At 42.7% G+C, this 20331-nt stretch overlaps 1 protein-coding gene across 1 annotated transcript in view; it reads right to left on the bottom strand.

Moving 5' to 3' along the window:
• Positions 1-20331, bottom strand: part of EFCAB2 (EF-hand calcium binding domain 2) — a 94040-nt gene that overhangs the window by 26424 nt on the left and 47285 nt on the right. The window contains exon 3 of the mRNA XM_060192109.1: positions 12704-12776. Coding sequence (XP_060048092.1) covers positions 12704-12776 — 73 coding nt within the window. The remainder of the gene's footprint in view (positions 1-12703; positions 12777-20331) is intronic.

The following is a 20331-nucleotide window of genomic DNA, read 5'->3' as shown; positions in this document are numbered from 1 at the left end:
ATAGCACTATGCACAAGGACCTGGGCTTGAGCCCCCACTCTCCACCTGCATCTGTAGGGGGCATGCTTCATGAGGGTGAAGCAGGTCACTTTTTTCCAAAGTGAAGATCCCAAATCTCTATTTGCAGTATTCTTGCCTTTAGGTTCATAGTTAGTCAACAATGCGCTCTGCTTTCTATCTTAACTTTCTTTTTCCATCACCAGGTTCCAGATGCTACCATGATGCCAACTGGACTTCCCAGGGCAGACAACCCCACCATGTGTCCTAGATCCCCACCTCCACAGATCCCTACCCCACTAGGGAGAGAAAGAGACAGGCTGAGAGTATGGATGGACCTGTCAATGCCCATGTTCAGTGGGGAAGCAATTACAAAAGCCAGACCTTCTGCACCCCATAACCCTGGATCCATGCTCTCAGAGAGTTAAAGAATAGGAAAGCTATCAGGGGAGGGAATGGGATATGGAGTTCCAGTGGTGGGAATTGTGTGGAATTGTACCCCTCTTATCCTATGGTCTTGTCAATGTTTCCATTTTATAAATAAAAACTTAAAAAAAAAAAAAAGTTGGGAGTAGGGCAGCAGCACATGGCGCAAAGCGAGCGCCAGGACCGGAGCGAGGATCCCAGTTCAAGCCCCTGGCTCCCCACCTGCCGGGGAGTCGCTTCACAGGCGGTGAAGCAGGTCTTCAGGTGTCTATCTTTCTCTCCCCCCTCTGTCTTTCCCTCCTCTCTCCATTTCTCTGTGTCCTACCAACAACAACAAGGGCAGCAAAAGGGAATAAATAACTAAATATAAAAAAAAGAAGTTATAGTATAGGGCGGGGTTAGATAGCTTAATGGTTATGCAAAGAAACTCTCATGCCTGAGGCTCCGAAGTCCCAGGTTCAATCCCCTGCACCACCATAAGCCAGAGCTAAGCAGTGCTCTGGTTAAAAAGAAGAAGTTGTAGTATATATATTTCATACAATACTACTCTATAATCAAAAAAGATGATATTGAGGCCAGGTGGTGGCGCACCTGGTTAGGCGCACAAGTTACAGTGCGCAAGGACCCAGGTTCGAGCCCCTGGTCCCCACCTGCAAGGGGAAAGCTTCACGAGTGGTAAAGCAGGGCTGCAGGAGTCTCTCTCCTCTATCTCCCCCTTCCTTCTCAATTTCTGGCTGTCTCCATCCAATAAATAAATATAATTTAAAAAAAAAAAAAAAGATATTGTGTTCTTTAGGACAAAATGGATGGAACTGGAGGTGACTATGCTTACTTAGCAAAGTAAGTGAAGAGATGAAAGACAACTACTGGATGGTTTCACTCATATGAATCTAGAAAACTGATACATATAAACTTAAAAAAAAAAACAGAAGCAAGCAAACTGCCTGTAAGACTTAAGAGAACTATGGTGATTATCTTTGGGAGGTAGGAGGGTGGAGGCACAGAACTGTGGTGGTGTATGTGATATGGAACCATATACACCATAATGTTACAGTCCTATAACCTATTTTTAATCACAAATTTTAAAAAAATGAAGAAAAAAGAAAAATGTAAATTGATTTAACTTTGGTTTATAAATTATAAAATTTTAGGGAGTTTCATACCTATCTATGTGCATATGACTAGCTACATCCATGATCAAAGCTCCAGCACCACTACACTAAAAAAGTCTCTCTCTCTATCCACACCTCCCTTCTCCCTTCCCTGTGATAACCACCAGTGGTCTTACTCTGAGTTTGTTATTATTTTCTAAATAAACTTTTGTTTCTGTTTAAGTTACATTAAGTTAGTTGAATTTATGTCCACTAAAAATAAATTATGTCAAATATCTATTTGTTTATTGGACAGAGACAGAGAAATTGAGAGGGAAGGGGAAGATAGAGGGGAGTGATAATGAGAGACAACTGCATCCCTGCTTCACTGTTCATGAAGCCTCCCCCTACACGTGGGGACTGGGAGCTTGAACCTGGATCCTTGCACATGGTAACATGTATGCTCAACCAGATAAGCCACCATCCAGTCCCACAATAAATCTTTTTCAAAGTCAAATTTAACAATCTATGAATTACTGAGCTTAGTCATTTGCATATATTTTCTATATAACCTGACTTCTTTTATTGTTGTTGTTTTATTGTTGTTGTAGTTATTATTATTGTTGTTATTGATATCATTGTTGGACAGGACAGAGAGAAATGGAAAGAGATGGGGAAGACAGGGAGGGGGAGAGAAAGATAGACACCTGGGAGTCGGGCGGTAGCCCAGAGGGTTAAGCGCACTTGGCGCAAAGTGCAAGGACCGACTAGGGACCCAGGTTTGAGCCCCTGGCTCCCCACCTGCAGGGGAGTCGCTTCACAAGTGGTGAAGCAGGTCTGCAGGTGTCTATCTTTATCTCCCTCTCTCTGTCTTCCCCTCCTCTCTCCATTTCTCTCTGTCCTACCCAACAACAACAGCAGCAACAATAACTACAACAATTAAAAAAAAGATCAACGAAAGGGGAATAAATAAATAAATAAAACAAAATAAAATAAAATAAAAAGGAAGACCTGCAGCCCTGCTTCACCACCTGTGAAGCGACTCCCCTGCAGATGGGGAGTCTGGGGCTCAAACCAGGATCCTTAGGCAGGTCCTTGCACTTCATGCCATGTGTGCTTAACCTGCTGCACTACCACCCTACCCCCATAACCTGACATCTCTATGATTCTTTTTCCGTTTTTCCTCCCTGCCTTCTTTGGATTAACTGAATGCCCTTTAATTTTTTATCCTCTTTGTCAAGTTGAGAGCTATATATTAAATTTCTATTATCTTTGTAGTTACCCTTAATATATAAACAAGCTACTAGAAGTCAAAGATGCAACAGAAATGATAAGTGCTCATCTACTATGTGAGAAAATTCAAGATTTTCCAGAAAGTGGGGGGGAAAAGAGAGATGGAAACTAGGTTAGTAAAAAAAAAATAAGAACATTAGAAAACAAATGCAGAGATAAATAAGTGAATAGCAACAGTCCTAAGAGAGGAAAAAGGGAGAGGGGTAGACAGAAACCATTAACAAAAAAGTTATAAGCAAATCTGGTATGAAAGGATAACAGTTACCAGTTTGAAAAATCCTACCAAGTACCTAACACATTTGATGAGAAAAAGCCACATCAAGTTAAAACCTTATCAGATTCTCATGCCTGAGGCTCCCAGACTCTCATGCCTGAGGCTCTAAAGTCCCAGGTTCAATCCCCCGCACCACCATAAAAAAAAAAAAAAAAGGTTTAAAGTTAAAACCTTATGAAATGTCAAAAACAAAATTGCCCAGATTTCCTGAAAGTGGGGGAGTTACCTACAAAGTACTGGTAGTCAGACTAGAATTGCACTTCTCAATACCACCACCAGAAGCATGAAGATAAGGAGAAACAAGCACCTTTCACAATTCTTTTTTATTTTTTTGCCTTCAGGGTTATTGCTGGGGCTCAGTGCCTGCACCATGAATCCACTGCTCCTGGAGGCTGGTTCCCCGCCCCCCCCCCCTTTGTTGCCCTTGTTGTAGCTTTGTTGTGGTTATTATTGTTATTGTTGATGTCGTTCCTTGTTCGATAGGACAGAGAGAAATGGAGAGGGGAGGGGAAGACAGACACCTGCAGACCTGCTTCACCGCCTGTGAAGCGACTCCCCTGCAGGTGGGGAGCCTAGGGGTCTAATTCCGCCAATCCTTGTGCTTTGCGCCACCGTCCAACCCCCCCCCCCCCCCCCCCCCCGCCACCTTTCACAATTTTTAATGAAGACTTTGAATGCAGAAGCCAAGATTTCGTCAAAAGCTAGCCTAGTCATAGTCACTTTCAAACATACAAAGTCTTGAAACTTTTACTTCCTAGGTACTCTTGTTCAAAAAACTATGGGGGAAAAAACACACCAAAATTAACAAACTAGACAGAAAACAATCTGGGATACGAAGAAGAAAAAAAAAAGACAACCCAGAAGAGGGAGATCTGAGAGTCCAAGGAATTTTAGCGATTCGAGAACGACCAATGTGCACGAGATGTTCCATATCAAAGGCAGCTGACTAAAGAGCCAGATACGTTGAGGGCTCCATCTGCACACTCTCCGCACCAGTTTTTCATCTTTTTTCCCTAAGGACAGAATTCCAGGCTAAGTCAAGCCTACTTCTAATCGATTGTTAACTTATCTTAGTGATAGAAGTTCTATTTATTCTCCCATGACTGACTGCTGGGGCCTAAAAGAGGAGCTTCATTGCATACTTTTGTGGTGGTTTTCTGCTTTGATTTAATCCTGAAAGATAAGGGAAGGCCATGGAGAGTTTAGAAGTGGAAAAAAAAAAAAAAAAAAAAAACAAGAGTACAGAGTAGCCAAAACTCTTTGATCATGTTCTACTGGACAAGCAATAAATAGCTCACATTAGAGTTCTTCCAGATGACAATGACAGCAGTGAAGATGAAACTTTCTTAGCCTTCAGGAACTTCAGGAATCATATTTGAACAGTGTTGCTAGCCATCCTGGTTTAGCCAAGGTCACATTTCTCTGAACCGCTTTTAGGCAATACTGAACATGGCAGGGATATTAAAATTAAGTTCCATCCTGCCAAGAAGGGAGACAACTCTAATGGGCAGGTTTGAATTGAGAACTGCTTATTGGCATTGTTTTCTATAAGGCTAAAGCTAAATTTAACTCTTGTCTAAAGTTTTTCCTATTCAACCTTCCTTCTCTTCTTCACGGGGTCAGATCTATGTTGCATTCTGCAAACTTTCCCAGCTTCCCCTGCTTCTGATTTCCCCCACAACAAGCATTCCTACTGCTGCCATCCCGACCAGTAAATCTCTTGAGCGGTGGATCTTTAGTGCCTGCTTCTCAGAATACCCAAGCTATCACAAGCACAGGGAGTGGTCTGAGAAACAGGCAGTAAGATGGGGTTCTTAGACAGGCTGGCAAAAACAGATGATAGTAGATGATAGTATCTGACATTCCATTGCTAAGAATTTCAATAAGGTATTCTGGGAAAATTCCAGTGAAGAAAAATATCCTTGCAGATGATCCAAACATGTGAAAAATTATGGGGGAACAATCCCTGCAAAGCAGTAGAACTGGCTGTAAGTTGTGTGATAGCCTGCAGAAGGAAAAGAAGCTGAGGGCCACTGTCAAGCACCATCACAATCAAAACGTAGAAAATGTTGTCATAATAAAAAAAATTTTTTTTTTAATCTGTTCCTACTCAATTGCTCTTGATTCCAGTCCTCCAATTCTTGGCCCCAGGGCAACCCTTGATATTTCTGACAGGTTTCTTCTTTTCTATAGTTACACATATATGAAATCACACAGTATGTTTTTTTTAACTTCTTTCACTTCACGTATACTCCTTTTGAGACTTACCCATGTTGTGTGTGTATCACTATTCCATCTCTTCTTATTGCTAAGTAGTGTCACTCCATAATATTCATTTATCTGTTTCCCACCGGATGGACATTTATTTAGGTTGTTTTCAGTTTTTGTTGTTGTTATAGTTAATACTAACATAAGTGTTTTATAAGTCTTTGTGTGGATACATACTACATTTTTCTATTTATTTATCATTTTACTAAAGGAGCTTGTGGATCTAAATCCCTAAGGTGGAGTAACATGACCTAATGGTTTCATTGAAGGTGAAATGTACTGATACATTTTTGTTTGTTTTTGTTCTGCATTGTACTGACAGTTATCTTGGGGTTATATGGAAATATATCCTTGTAACAACAAAAACTCTGTAAATCAACTTTTCCTCAATAAAGTGATTTTTGGAATTGGAAAAAAATATGAATTAATGAGAGAACCGGAACATAATTCTGGCAGATAGGATGCCAGGGACTGAACTCAGGACCTCATAGTTGCAGGTCCAATGCTTTGGTCCACTCTGCCAGCTCTCAGGTCACTACTTTTCATTTTTATTGGGTGAATATTTACAAGTGGGATTTCTGAGCTGTACTATAAGTATATGTTTATATTTATAATACACTGCTTTTCAAAGTAATTATACCACTTTTCACTACTACTAGCAAAGTGTGAGAGTTCTAAGTGTTTCAAATCCTTGCCAAGATTTAATATTCTCAGACTGCAAAATCTTAAGCCATTTTAGATGTGCAGTAGCATCTCATTCCTTCAATAGAGCTGTCTGTCATATTTTATTCACTTACTGAGCATTTATACATTGTCTTTTACAAAATGTCTATTTACATATTCAATTATTTTTATATTTATTTACTTATTTTCCCTTTTGTTGCCCTTGTTTTTTCATTGTTGTAGAAGTTATTACTGTTATTATTGATCTCATCGTTGTTAGGACAGAAAGAAATGGAGAAAGAAGGGGAAGACAGAGAGGGGGAGAGAAAGAGACACCTGCTGACCTGCTTCACCGCCTGTGAAGCGACGCCCTTGCAGGCGGGGAGCCAGGGGCTGGAACCAGGGTCCTTCCTTCTGCTGGTCCTTGTGCTTTGCACCACGTGCGCTTAACCCACTGCGATACCACCCAACTCCCCTAATATTCAACTATTTTTAAAATTGAGTTGATTACCTTCCTAACATTAGTTGAAACAGATGTTTGTGTGTTCTGGATAAGATATTACATAAATCGGGGGCTGGGCAGTAGCACAGCAGGTTAAGTGCACATGGCAAGCAAAGCGCAAGAGGCTGCCTCCATAAGGATCCTGGTTCAAGATCCGGCATCTAAATCCCTAAGGTGGAGTAACATAACATAATGGTTCTATTGAAGGCTCCCCACCTGTGGGGGAGTCGCTTCACAAGCAGTGAAGCAGGTCCGCAGTTATCTATCTTTCTCTCCCCGTCTCTGTCTCCCTTCCTCTCTCAATTTCTCTCGGTCCTATCCAAAGACAACAACAAGGGCAACTAAATGGGAAAAAAATGGTCTCCAGGAGCAGTGGATTCGTGCTGCAGGCACTGAACCCCAGCAATAACCTTGGAGGGAAAAAATATATATCACATAAATCATTTGCAAATATTTTCCCCCAATCTATGACTTGCATTTGTATTTTCTTTTACAAGTTTTTTTTTCCTCCAGGGTTATTGCTGGGCTCGGTGCCTGCACCATGAATCCACCGCTCCTGGAGGCCACTTTTTCCCCCTTTTGTTGCCCTTGTTGTTGTAGCCTCATTGTGGTTATTATTATTGCCCTTGTTGACGCTATTCGTTGTTGGATAGGACAGAGAGAAATGGAGAGAGGAGGGGAAGACAGAGTGGGGGAGAGAAAGATAGACACCTGCAGACCTGCTTCACTGCCTGTGAAGCGACCCCCCTGCAGGTGGGGAGCCGGGCGCTCGAACCGGGATCCCGGCGCTCGAACCGGGATCCCTACGCCGGTCCTTGCGCTTTGCGCCACATGCGCTTAACCCACTGCGCCATCGCCCGACCCCCTTGTATTTTCTTTTAACTGTGCTATCTGTTGGATAGATTTGTTAAATAATGAAGTCTAGCATTGCTTTTCTTTTATGGTTCATGTATATTGTGTACTAAGGAATCTTTGGCTCAGTTAATATCACACAATTTTATTGTTTTCTTCAAAAAATTGTATAATTTGAGCTCTTATGTCCAGATGTATGATTCGTTACCTTTTTTTTTTGTACAGAGTAAGATAATGTTGAAGTTAATTTTCTTTTATTATTATTATTTATTTTCCCTTTTGTTGTCCTTGGTTTTTTATTGTTGTTGTAGTTATTGTTGTTGATGTCGTCGTTGTTGGATAGGACAGAGAGAAATGGAGAGAGAAGGGGAAGACAGAGAGGGGGAGAGAAAGACAGACACCTGCAGACCTGCTTCACCGCCTGTGAAGCGTCTCCCCTGCAGGTGGAGAGCCAGGGCTCCAACAGGGATCCTTACACTGATGACGCTTGGCACCATGTGCACTTAACCCACTGTGCTACCGCCCAACCCCAGACGTTAATTTTCTTTCTATTCAGATCCATTTACACCAGGACTGTTTGTTGAAGTACTTGGCACCATGGTCAAAGTTATAAATGTGGGTCTATTTCCAGAATTTCTCACTTGTTTCACTGATCTACGCATCTACCAGTACACCAACATCAACATCAATCACAGCCTTGATTACTGTGACTTTACAGTAAATCTTTCAGTCAGGTTATATAAGGGCTGCCTGATCAACCAAAATTATTTTGGTTATCCAAGGCCCCTCATCTTTCTATTCAAATTTTATAATCAGCTTGCACCTCCCCAACCCCACCCAGAGATCTTGATTTGAGTGGAATCTAGAAGGTGTGTGGCCTGGGATGTGGTGCAGTGGGTAATGTGCTGGACTCTCAAGCATGAAGTCCTGAGTGTAAATTCCAGCATCACACATGCCAGAGTGATGCTCTGACTCTTTCTCTCTCTCCCTCTCTATCTCTCATTAATAAATATTTTTTAAAGGAAAAAGAGGAGGAGAAAAATCTAGAAGGGAGACTCAAGTAGGCTGGATAAGGAGAACCTGTGTTTTCCTCCTCCTGCAATTAAAGCAGTTACACCAAACCTTGGTCCATCTATACAGAAACCACCTTAAACCTGGATGAATGGGCTGGATGGGGTGCACTCAGTTGAGCACACATGTTACCAATGTGCAAAGACACAGATTCAAGCTTCTGTTCCCCCAGTGGCAGAGAGTAAGCTTCACAAGAGGTGAAGCAGTGCATCAGGTTTCTCTTTCTCTCTCTCCCCTTCTATCTCTCCCTTCCTTCTGTTTTTCTTAGTCTCCATTCAACAGATAAACAAACAAACAAAAAAAACAAATAAAACAACAACAACAACAAAAACTGGAAAGCAAGGGACAAAGGCCAGCATCCAGGTAGGAAGGAACAGAAACTGTCTTTCAAGAAGAAAACATATATGGCAACAAGCTGCAGTCTAGAAGAAGAAATTCCAAAGTGCAGAACTTCATTCTGGGGAGCAGGGATATTGTAGTGAATCCCCTACATGTATCTGGCATGCGAGGCAAGAAATTACAGGATATGGGGGCCAGGCAGTAGTGCAGCAGGTTAAGCGTACATGGTGCAAAGCACAAGGACCAACTCAAGGATCCCAGTTTGAGGCCCCGGCTCCCCACCTGCAGGGGGATCGCTCCACAAGCGGTGAAACAGGCCTGCAGGTGTCTTTCTCTCCCTTCTCTGTCTTCCCCTCCTCTCTCGATTTCTCTCTGTCCTATCCAACAACAATAAGAACAATAATAATAACAACAAGGGCAACAAAAGGGGAAAATAGGGCCTCCAGGAGCAGTGAATTTGTAGGGCAGGCACCAAGCCCCAGAGATAATCCTGAAGGCAAAAAAGAAAAGAGAGAGAAATTGCAGGATATAAAAACCACTTGTGTTTTGTCCTTTGGTTTGTTTTTAGTTTTTTGTTTTCAGAGCCACTATGAGGCATCATTTTGGTTGTTGATAGCAGTGCTGTTGGTTACTATACTTAATCAACCCAGAGGGCAAATTCCAGAGGACACTTTCACCCATCACAACAAATAGGTGAGCCAGCTGGGAGCTGACTGTATTTTATCTAGTGTGCTTACATATAAGCTGAGATCTTTCACTAAGACCACTTAACAAACTGGTCTGGCCCCAGCCAGCCCATAGCCAACTTCTAAAAAATAAGCTATAGCCTTGCAGCCAGCAAGCATCCTGCAGACTTCCCCAAAACACAGCTAGCTAGTATCACAATCTTTTACAACTTTGCAACCCTTCTTTTTCCTGAACCAATCTGAGAGGGACTCTCCAAAGTTAAGTAAAACAGATTGGCTCTTGGCTGATGGTTTGGAGAATGTGGCAACCCATCCCTGGGAGAAGTCATCTAGTTACATTCTTTTAGCTTCGACTGGACCAAGACAGAGCGTTGCTGATAAAGAACACAGACATTGGACCTGACCCGGATGGTCAGTGGAGGCAATGGAATCCTTTAAGACTTAGTGTGTACATCAAGTTGCAGATGCTATCAAGATTCCATCCTGACTACTCTGGGCAAACAACCTCACCAATGTGCCCTGGAACCTCACCTTTCCAGAGCTCTACCCCACTAGGGAAAGGTAGAAACAATCTGGGGGTATGGACTGACCTGCCAGCACCCATGTCTAGAGAAGAAGCAATTACAGAAGCCAGAACTCCTACCTTCTGCACCCCCAAAACAATTTTGATCCATACTCCCAGTGGGGGAGAAGTGTAAGAGGAAGAAGATAAGAGGGCTCTGAACTCCAGCTCCATTAGACCCCAGAGAGAGGAGGAAAAGGGAGTGACATTTAGATGTAGGTATGTGTGACTTGGAGGAGAAGAGAGGGCTGGACCTGGAAGAAAAAGGGGCAATTATGTACAAATGTAGACATAGAGTTGTAGAGAGGATAGTTAACCCATGCCTGCAACCTGGGAGAACTGAGGTGGCTTGCAATGGAGGAATTGGGGATTCAAAACTCTGGTGGTGGGAACAGTGTAGAATTACACCCCTGGTGATATGATATTTTATAAATCAATATTAAATCACTAATAAAATTTTTAAAAGGATTTAGAGTGTATGTCTCCTCTCCACCCCTGTTGTTTTCTGTGTGTACACTGTATGATCATCACAAATTCCCCCTCCTGAGCATGCCCATCCCACCCCCTCATAAATATGCACAACTTTTTTTCTGGAAAACTCCTAAATGGGTACAGGGTATTACATCACCCTATATATAAAACTAGACCACCACCACACACACATACTAACTCTTTGAAGCTTGCCATGAAGCTTCCCAACTTCCAGACTTGTCTTCAAGCCACTAATCCCCTTCTGTGCTACACAGCTAGTCTTGTGAGTTCCTTGACAATACTAGCACTGCTTGCCGTGTTTCCTTGCCAGCTCACAACCTGACAGACGCTGCTTCCTGACAGTTCGCGTGCATGGTCCATTATGAGACTGAGGACCCCACTTCCTTGCAGGAACCCATTCTCCTGTGTGTTCCCGATACCACCCAGGTCTGTGTGACTGCCCAGAGCCATGGAGTAAAGAAATACCAGGGTCAGGCAATAGTGCAGCGGGTTAAGCACACATGGTGTGAAACACAAGGACCAGAGCAAGGATCCCAGTTCGAGCTCCCAGCTCCCCATCTGTAGGGGGGTTGCTTTACAAGCAGTGAAGCAAGTCTGCAGGTGTCTCTTTCTCTCCCCCTCTCTGTTTTCCCCTTCTCTCTCCATTTCTCTCTGTCCTAACAACAATGACATCAGTAACAACAACAATAATAACCACAACAACGATAAAACAACAAGGGCAACAAAAAAAGGGGGAAAAATAGCCTTCAGGAGCAGTGGATTCCTGGGGTAGGCACCAAGCCCCAACAATAACCCTGGAGGCAAAAAAAAAAAAAAAAAAAAGGAAATACCACTCCATTGCCTTTCCCTCTTTAGTGAGCCCTGGCCTCACTAAATCCACATGCATGGATGGCATTTCTGAAAAAAGTCTTCTGGTGTATTTCAGATTCAACTGAAAGCTACACTGGAAATTAGACCAGATATTTTTCCAGAAAGCCAAACCAGGCATGAAATTCTCTGGCCTTGGCCTACTCAGTGCTACTTTATGGGCTGATTCTCTCCAAAGACACATGTAATAGTATAGCATTACACTTAAAATTTTTTTTTTCTTTTAACCAATGCTCTGCTCAGCTCTGCCTTATGGCAATCCTAAGGATTGAACCTGGGACCTCAGATGCTCAGACACAAAAGTCATTAGCATAATACCCACTACACTATTTTCCCAGTGCACTATTACACTGTTAGCTATGATTAATCATCATATAAATAATCATTCATCTAATAATCAAATAATCATTCATCTAATTGCCCAATATATAATCAATGTTACATTAGTTCTTATGATTTATTATGGTTACTACTTGTTCTGAAAGTTAAGTTTTATTTCCCCCATAAATAAAATTCTTTACAATCTCTTGTTAATAAGGTCTTTGGATGGGCATTGTTCACTATATTTCTCCCATCTGTCAACATTCTTTCTGCATATGGTCTATCCCCCATGTCTACTCACCTTGTAGAACAAATTTAGAGAGGCTAATATCGAAAGTGGGATCCTTACTTTGTCCCTTGTGTTACTTGGGTATAGCTATTTCTTCAGGAACTGGTATTACTTCTGTCAGATACTGCTGGTTAGAGAACTCCATTGCTGTTATAATGATTTTTCTCTTGATCTTTAATTTATTGAGTAGATACAGAAATCAAGAAGGAAGGGGAAGATAGAGAGATACAGAAACAGACAGACACCTGCAGCCCTGCTTCACCACTTGGGAAGATTTCCCACCCCCACCCTCACTCCCATGCAGGTGAGAACCAGGGGCTTGAATCTGGGTGCTTGTGCATGGTGACGTGTGCACTCAATTGGGTGCGTCACTGCCTGGTCCCCAGCTATTCTGATGCCTGGTTTTTGGTTTTTTTTTTTTTAAGATTTCATTTATTTATTAATGAGAAAGGTAGGAGGAGAGAGAGAAAGAACCAGACATCACTCTGGTACATGTGCTGCTGGGGTTCAAACTCAGGACCTCAGGCTTGAGAGTCTAGTGCTTCATCCACTGCACCACCTCCCAGGCCACATTATTCTAATGTTTTCCACAGAGCACATTCAATAGTTTAGAACAGTTTGCATTTCTGGGAAGGATTTTTTTTTTTTTTTTTTTTAACAAGGAGCTGTAGTTGTCGTCTGCTGCATGGAACTTGCTTTGCTCTACTTACTTCTGCGATCAGATCGTGCAGTTCCCCTTCACTAGGGCAGCATCCTAATGATCTGATTATTGTTCCAATCTCTCTGGAGAGAAAATAGTAGTCGATAGTTTTAGAATATAAACTCTGAAAAGACAAGTGCTTCATACTTCTATGAATTACTTCAGAGCAGATAAATTACATCATAGCAAATAAAGTCACTCAGTAAATATTGCCTCACATGAATAAAAGATACTTTTCCAGGGACAAGAAAAGGCAGACAAGTGAACCCAACAAAGGAGAAAGCAGTGTTTGCATTGGTTAGCAAATGTAAGTCTTGCCTGGGCTAAAATCAAAACGTTCTAGAAAAGGAAAAGAAATAAGTGGGGATTTTGAGTGTCAATTCCTTTGCACCTCAGTATCCATATTTTTAAATAGGAGTGATGATATTCACCCCAAAGGTGTGTGGTGACATTTTTTTAACCAGACCCGTGCAAAAGGCAGAGTAATTATAGCAAGACCTTTAGTGCCAGCCTGCCAGGGTTCAAATCCCAGCTCTGCACTTTGTCTGATTGTGCAGATTAATCTCTATGTGTGTTAAACTACCCGCAAAGTGGTAAAACTAAAACATAGTGTCCTCCTTGCAAAATTTAGAACTAGGTTGCGAATACTCTATCAGTGAAGTAATATGAACTATCAACACAGTTCTAAGGGCCGGGAGGGTGCTCTCCCAGTGAGTTCAAGTTCCAGGCAACGGGTTAGAGTGCCAGCATCACATGGAATCACTTGGGAAACGTCACAGATGATGAAGTGGTGCTGTGGTGTCTCTCCCTCTCATCTCTTTCTCTCTCTCTCGTTTAACTAAAGCACTGCTCAACTCTAACTTAAAAAATTTTTTTTTTAATTCATTCATCTTTTGGACAAAGATAAAGAGAAATTGAGAGAGAGTGGGGAGGAGACCTGCTACACTGCTTCACTACTTGTGAAGCGACCCCCCACAAGCAGGAACTGGGGGTGTGAGCCAGGTCCTTATACACTATGGATGTGTGCACCTAACTGGGTGCACCATCACCTAGCTCCCACCCCCTTTGTCTCTTCACTAACCTGTCTTTCCCTCTCTCTCTCACGCTAAGGATAAAAGAATGGTGTATTGCACCAAAGTAAAGGACTCTGGGATTGGGGGTGGGGGGGAGTGTCCAGATCCTGGAACATGGTGGTGGAGGAAAACCTAGGTGGGGGGTTAGAGTGTTATGTGGAAAACTGAGAAACGTTACACATGTACAAATTACTGTATTTTACTGTCGACTGTAAACCATTAATCCCCCAATAAAGAAAAAAAATTGAATAAAAGAGAAAAAAAAGAATAAAAAGGGACTGGGCAGTGTCGTACCGGGTTGAGTGTACACATTCCAGTGTATACGGCCCGGGTTTAAGCCCTCAGTGCTCACCTGCAGAGGAGAAGCTTTCTGAGCAGTGAAGCAGGTGTCTCTCTCCCACTGTATTTCTCCCCCTTCTCTCTCAATTTCTCTCTGTCTCTAGCCAACAGATAATTAATAAATTATTTTTTTAACTTAAAAAAGGAAAGAATAAAAACATCAGCCTGGGGGAGCTGATCAGTGGTATTACAGTGCATGAGTGTGAAGCTGGATTCATTTCTTGGTGCCTCCGTCTAAATGAATAAGGTGTAGGGATAGCATAATAATTATGCAAAACAACAAACAAACAAAAAACTGTTATGCCTGGGTTTCCAAAGTCCCAAGTTTAGTCCCTAAACCACCAAAAACCAGAGCTCAGTTAATAATAATAATAATAATTAATAGTGCAGCTTTTGGCAAAGCGGTATAGGAAAACAAATATCTACCATTTTCCAAAATATGTCATTGACATGAGGGTAATTTCATGGGACGGGTCCTGGAAGCAAGATGAAACTGAAGGAGTGAGACCCAGAGAAAACTCACAGCGCAGAGCTTGTGTTTTGCCATACATGCAGTGCCAGCCTGAACCCTGGAACCACATGGTAGTGTCACAGCACCAGGGGAAACTCCAGTGCCATGGTATCTCAACCACTCTGTGTTTGGCTCTGTTTCTCTCTCTTGCGTTTGAGTGAAAATGTTGGCCTGGGAATAGTGTTATCACATATGCTAAACGACCTAGCTCCACAAACATAAACAAAAAGGAAAAGAAAAGGGAAAGAAGGAAAAAGGAAAAGAGAAAGACAATAGGTGGCTCCCAGGAAAGAGCTAATCAGAGGAAACAGAAGAACTGTTTGCCTTTGAGTTACCGAGCCCTTCTGGGGTTTCTTTCCCTCTCTCTCTTCCTGTATCTAAAACAGTAGTTGGGGGCCTGAACATGGCACACCTGGTTAAGCGCAGGTACCACCCAGCACAAGGACCCAGGTTCCACACCCCCAACCTCCACCCCCACCTGCAGGGGCACTTCATGAGCAGTGAAGCAAATAGGCAGGTGTCTTTCTTTCTTACCTTCTCTACCTCTGCTCTCCTCTCAATTTCTTTCTGTCCTATCAAATATAATAGAAAGAAAAAAGGAAAATGAAAAAAAAATGGCCACAAGGAGCATAGGTTTGTAGTGCTGGCAATAACCCCAGGTGCAATAAAACGGATGGATGGGTGGTTGGATGGATGAATAGCTAGATGGTAGATAGGTAGATGATAGATAGATAGATAGATAAATAGATAAGTAGATAATTATAGGGCTGGGGTAGATATGGTTATGCAAACAGACTCTCATGCCTGAGGCTCTGAAGACCCAAGTTCAATCCCTTGTACCACCATAAGCCAGAGCTGATCAGTGCTCTGGTAAAAAATAAAATAAATAGGGACCGGGTGGTGGTGCACCTGGTTGAGTGCACATGTTACAATGCACAAAGAGCCAGGTTCAAGCCCCTGATCCCCACCTCCAAGGGGAAGGCTTTGAGAGTGGTGAAGCAATGTTGCGGGTGTCTCTCTGTCTCTCTCCCTTTCACTCCTTTCCTCTTGATTTCTGGCTGTCTCTATCCAATTAATAAATACAATAAAAATGTTTTAATTTAAAAATAAAATTAATAATAATAATAATAATAAAATAGTGGTAGTAATAAATAAAAGGTAAATAAAATTACTTTCACCTATTTAAAGCTGTAATAGATAAAATGGTCTGTCTCACAAAGTACAGGTTGGGACAAGACTGCATAGCAGTATACTGACGATTCTGTGCAAGTGGAGGAGGGAACCGTGTGTAGAAAACACGGAGCCCTCTACAGCTTTCAGGCAAAGAGGAAGGCAGCACCGTTCCCCTGGCTGCTACAGGAGGGAGCTGCTGACTGACCCAGGACTGGGCTGGGTAACCATGAGCAGCAGCTCCCAGCTGAACTGACGGCCCATGCAGGTACCTTCCCAGGGTAATCAGCCCACCACAGTGCCTGGCAAAGGTCTTAGCCGGTGGCCAAGAAGAGACGCCTTGTCTATGGCCATACCACCCTGAACACTCTCGATCTCGTCGAATCTCGGAAGCTAGGAAGCTAGGAAGAAACACCTTACAGAGCACAAGGGGCTGAGGAAGGGAGATGGTGTTTACCTAGTAATTCTTTCTTCATATGCTAACAATAAGAGATGAATTTATTTCAAGGTCTCCCAAATTCCTTGGGGAGGAGAGGAAAGGAAAATTATAACGGGAGCAAAAATGACTCAGGTTTTCTTGTTTCCCTGGCCCCGACATACAAGGTTAGAGGAAACCAAAAGATCCAATGAACAACTCCAACGTTATAATTCTGGTGCCAAGAACATGGAAATGCTGGGCCCCAGAAAACTCCAGATGGTATCAGGATGGAGCTGGATTCAGGCCATCCTAGGAGCCATTCTTGAGAAAACCAGATTCCTAATAGTTTGGCCTCAGGAGGAGAAAGGCTTTTAAAGGGAAGCTAAGAATAGAGAGGAGGGTAAGAAAGAGCAGAGGCCAGAGAAGGGCCAGACAATGAACTAAATAAAGACAACTGAAAAAAGGAGAATGTAGGAGTGGTCCGGGAGGTGGTGCAGTGGATAAAGCAATGGGCTCTCAAGCATGAGATCCTGAGTTCAGTCCCCTGCAGCACATGTACCAGAATGATGCCTGGCTCTTTCTCTCTCTCCTCCTATCTTTCTCATTAATAAATAAGTAAATAAAATTTTTAAAAAAAGAGTGAAAGAAAATGTAGGGAAACAATAAAAGGTGGAAATGGACCTTAGGAAATAAAGAGTAGAGGTGTTAACACAATGATGGAAATAAAATGAAAGTTCAGAAATAAGATATTAGATAGACAAGTATGAAAGTAATTAGGGGCAGGTGGTGGTGCACATGGTTAAGTGCAAAGGACCCAGGTTCAAGCTCCTGGTCCCCATCTGCAAGGGGAAAGCTTCATGAGTTGGTGAAGCAGGGCTGCAGGTGTCTATCTCTTTCCCTCTCACAGGCAGTGAAGCAGATCTGCAGGTGTCTAACTTTCTCTCCCCCCCACCCCCGTCTTCCCCATCTCTCTCCATTTCTCTGTCCTATCCAACAACAGCAACAGCTATAACAACAACAACTACAACAAGGGCGACAAAATGGGGAAAATGACCTCCACGAGCAGTGGATTCGTAGTGCAGGCACCCAGCCCCAGCGATACCCTGAAGGCAAAAAAAAATTAACTACAAATAAAAATAAATATATATAACATTAAGGCTGAATAACCCATTTTGTTTGTACTAAATGAGATTTTTGAATCAAGTAAATGAAATTACTTGGGGGCTAGGAAAATAAACTAGCCATAAAGCATAAGACTAATGGGAGTTGGGCAGTAGCACAGCGGGTTAAGCACATGTGGAGTAAAGCACAAGGACGGGCTTAAGGATCCTGGTTCCAGCCCCTGGCTCCCCACCTGCAGGGGAGTCGCTTCACAAGCGGTGAAGCAGGGCTACAGGTGTCTATCTTTCGGAGCTTCCTCTCTCTGTCTTCCCCTCCTTTCTCCATTTCTTTCCGTCCTATCCAACAATGACGACAATAATAACTACAACAATAAAACAACAAGATCAACAAAAGGGAAAATAAATAGATAATTTTTTTTTAAAAAAGCATAAGACTAACATGCCCGAGGCCTGAGGTTCCAGGTTCAACCTGACACTGCCACATGCTAGAACTGAGCAGTGTTCTGATAGCTCTTTCATAAAAATAAAGGGGTAGATCTTTTTCAAAAGAAATAATGAGGGGACCAGGCAGTGGTGCACCTGGTTAAGCCTACATTTTATCATACACAAGAACCCAGGTTTGAAACCATGCTCCCCACCTACAGGGGTAAAGTTTCACAAGCAGTGAAGCAGGTCTATCTTTCTCTCTCTGTCCCTATCTACCTCCCTCCTCAATTTCTGTCGTATTACATAAAATAGAAAGAAAAAAAGGGGGAAAAATGGTTTCTGGGAGAGGTGGGTTCGTAGTGCCTGTACCAACCTCCAGATAACTTGGGGTGGGGGTGGAAGGAATGATGATAAGGGGGAGAAAGATAGTATAATGGTTATGCAAAAACACTCCAAAGTCCCAGGTTCAAATCCCCCAAATCACTCTAAGCCAGAGCTGAGAAGTATTCTGGCTTTAAAAACAAATGATGATGATGATGATGATGATAAAATAACCTTTTAGAACTATTTTAACACATTTTAGTTTTTATTCATATGACTTTTTTTCCCATCAAGGTTATTTCTGGGATTCCCTATAGCCATGTTTTTCTTCCTGTTACTTGCAGAGACAGAAAGGCTACTCCACTGCTGATGAAGCCTCCCCTCTTGAGGTAAAGATCTGGAGCTTGAACCCAGGTCTTTATGCATGTGACGTGAGCTCTCTTACAAGTTTGCCACCACCAGCCCCTAGCATGACTTTGTAGATGACTAAACAGAGAGACAGAGCAATACCTACAACTGCTTCCACAGTTCATAAAGCTTGCTCCTTACAGGTGCAGACCAGGCCTTGAACCTGGGTCCTTGTGCGTGGTAATGTATAAACATTACCGGGTCTGCCACCACACAACCCCCAAATTTCAACGCCCATGTTCAGCGGGGAAGCAATTACAGAAGCCAGACCTTCCACCTTCTACACCCCATAATGACCCTGGGCCCATACTCCCAAAGGGATAGAGAATAGGAAAGCTATCAAGGGAGGGGGCTGGATATGGAGTTCTGGGGGTGGGAATTGTGTGGAATTATACCCCTCTTATCCTATAGTCTTGTCAGTGTTTCCATTTTATAAATAAAATTTTTAATCACCTGTTCTCTATAAAATTTGCAGTCATTTCATATATATATAGCTTTTAAAACATTTTTATTATCTTTATTTATTAGATAGAGACAGCCAGAGATTGAGAGGGATGGGAGAGGGAGAGAGAGAGAGAGAGAGGACGAAAGACAGACAGACACCTGCAGCCCTGCTTCACCACTCAGAAAACTTTCCCCCTGCAGGTGGAGACCAGGGTCCTTGTAACATGTGCACTCAACCAAGTGTGCCACCACCTGGCCCCTCAGTCATTTCTTTTGTTAGAGAGATTCTGTCTTTTTAAAGTTTGTTTTATATTTATTTATTTATTTATTTTCCCTGTTGTTGCCCTTGTTGTTTAACACTGTTGTGGTTATTGACATCGTTGGACAGGACAGAGAGAAATGGAGAGAGGAGGGGAAGACAAAGAAGGGGAGAGAAAGACAGACACCTGCAGACCTGCTTCACTGCTTGTGAAGTGACTCCCCTTGCAGGTGGGGAGCCGGGGGCTCGAACCAGGATCCTTATGCTGGTCCTTGCTCTTTGCACCACATGCGCTTAACCCGCTGTACCACCGCCCGACTCCCAGAGATTCTGTCTTTTTTAAGTGACCTATTTTATTTATTTTTATGTTCTCCTTTTTCTTTATTGGGGAGATTAACAGTTTACAGTTGACAGTAAAATACAGTAGTCTGCACATGTGTAACATTACTCAGTTTCATACATAACAATTCAACCCCCTCCTAGGTCCTCCTCTGCCATCACGGTCTAGGACCTGAACCCTCTCCCGACCCCAGAGTCTTATTTTGGTGCAATACACCAACTCCAGTCTAAGTTCTGCTTTGTGTTTTCTTATTTTTCAATTTCTTTTTGTTGGTTATTACACCAGGCCCCCTGCATTGCTCAATGCTGTGGTCTATTTACATAATCATTGTTTTGTCTGAGACCCACCCTGCCTGCAAGGCATTGGTTTAATCCCCACTGGTTAGATGAAATTCATGCTCTTTTCCTTCTCTCCACCCACTCTCCTGCCCACTTCCTTTTCTGGCCGGCCACTTCCACCTCAGAAGACATAAAGGCAGATTCTTTTCTGATGAATAAACACATTGCATTGTGTTCCCGCTCAGCCATGAGTTCCTGGTCGTCTCTCTCCCTCCTGTGAAGCTAGCCCGCACTTTTTTATTATTAGTGATTTAATAATAGTCACCATAATTGTGCGATAAGAGAGGTATAATTCATACAGTTCCCACCACCAGAGTGCCATATCCCATCCCCTCCATTGGAGACTTCCCTATTCTTTATCCTCTGGGAGTATGGACCAAAAATCTCTATGGGATACAGAAGGTGGGTGGTCTGGCTTCTGTAATTGCTTCTCCATTAGACATGGGCATTGGCAGGTTGATCCATACTTC

The sequence above is a fragment of the Erinaceus europaeus genome, chromosome 6 (assembly GCF_950295315.1).
Source record: "Erinaceus europaeus chromosome 6, mEriEur2.1, whole genome shotgun sequence".
In the NCBI taxonomy this organism is placed as follows: Eukaryota; Metazoa; Chordata; class Mammalia; order Eulipotyphla; family Erinaceidae; genus Erinaceus; species Erinaceus europaeus.
The sequence above is the reverse complement of the archived record's forward strand: the minus strand, read 5'-3'. Positions and strand labels throughout refer to the sequence as shown.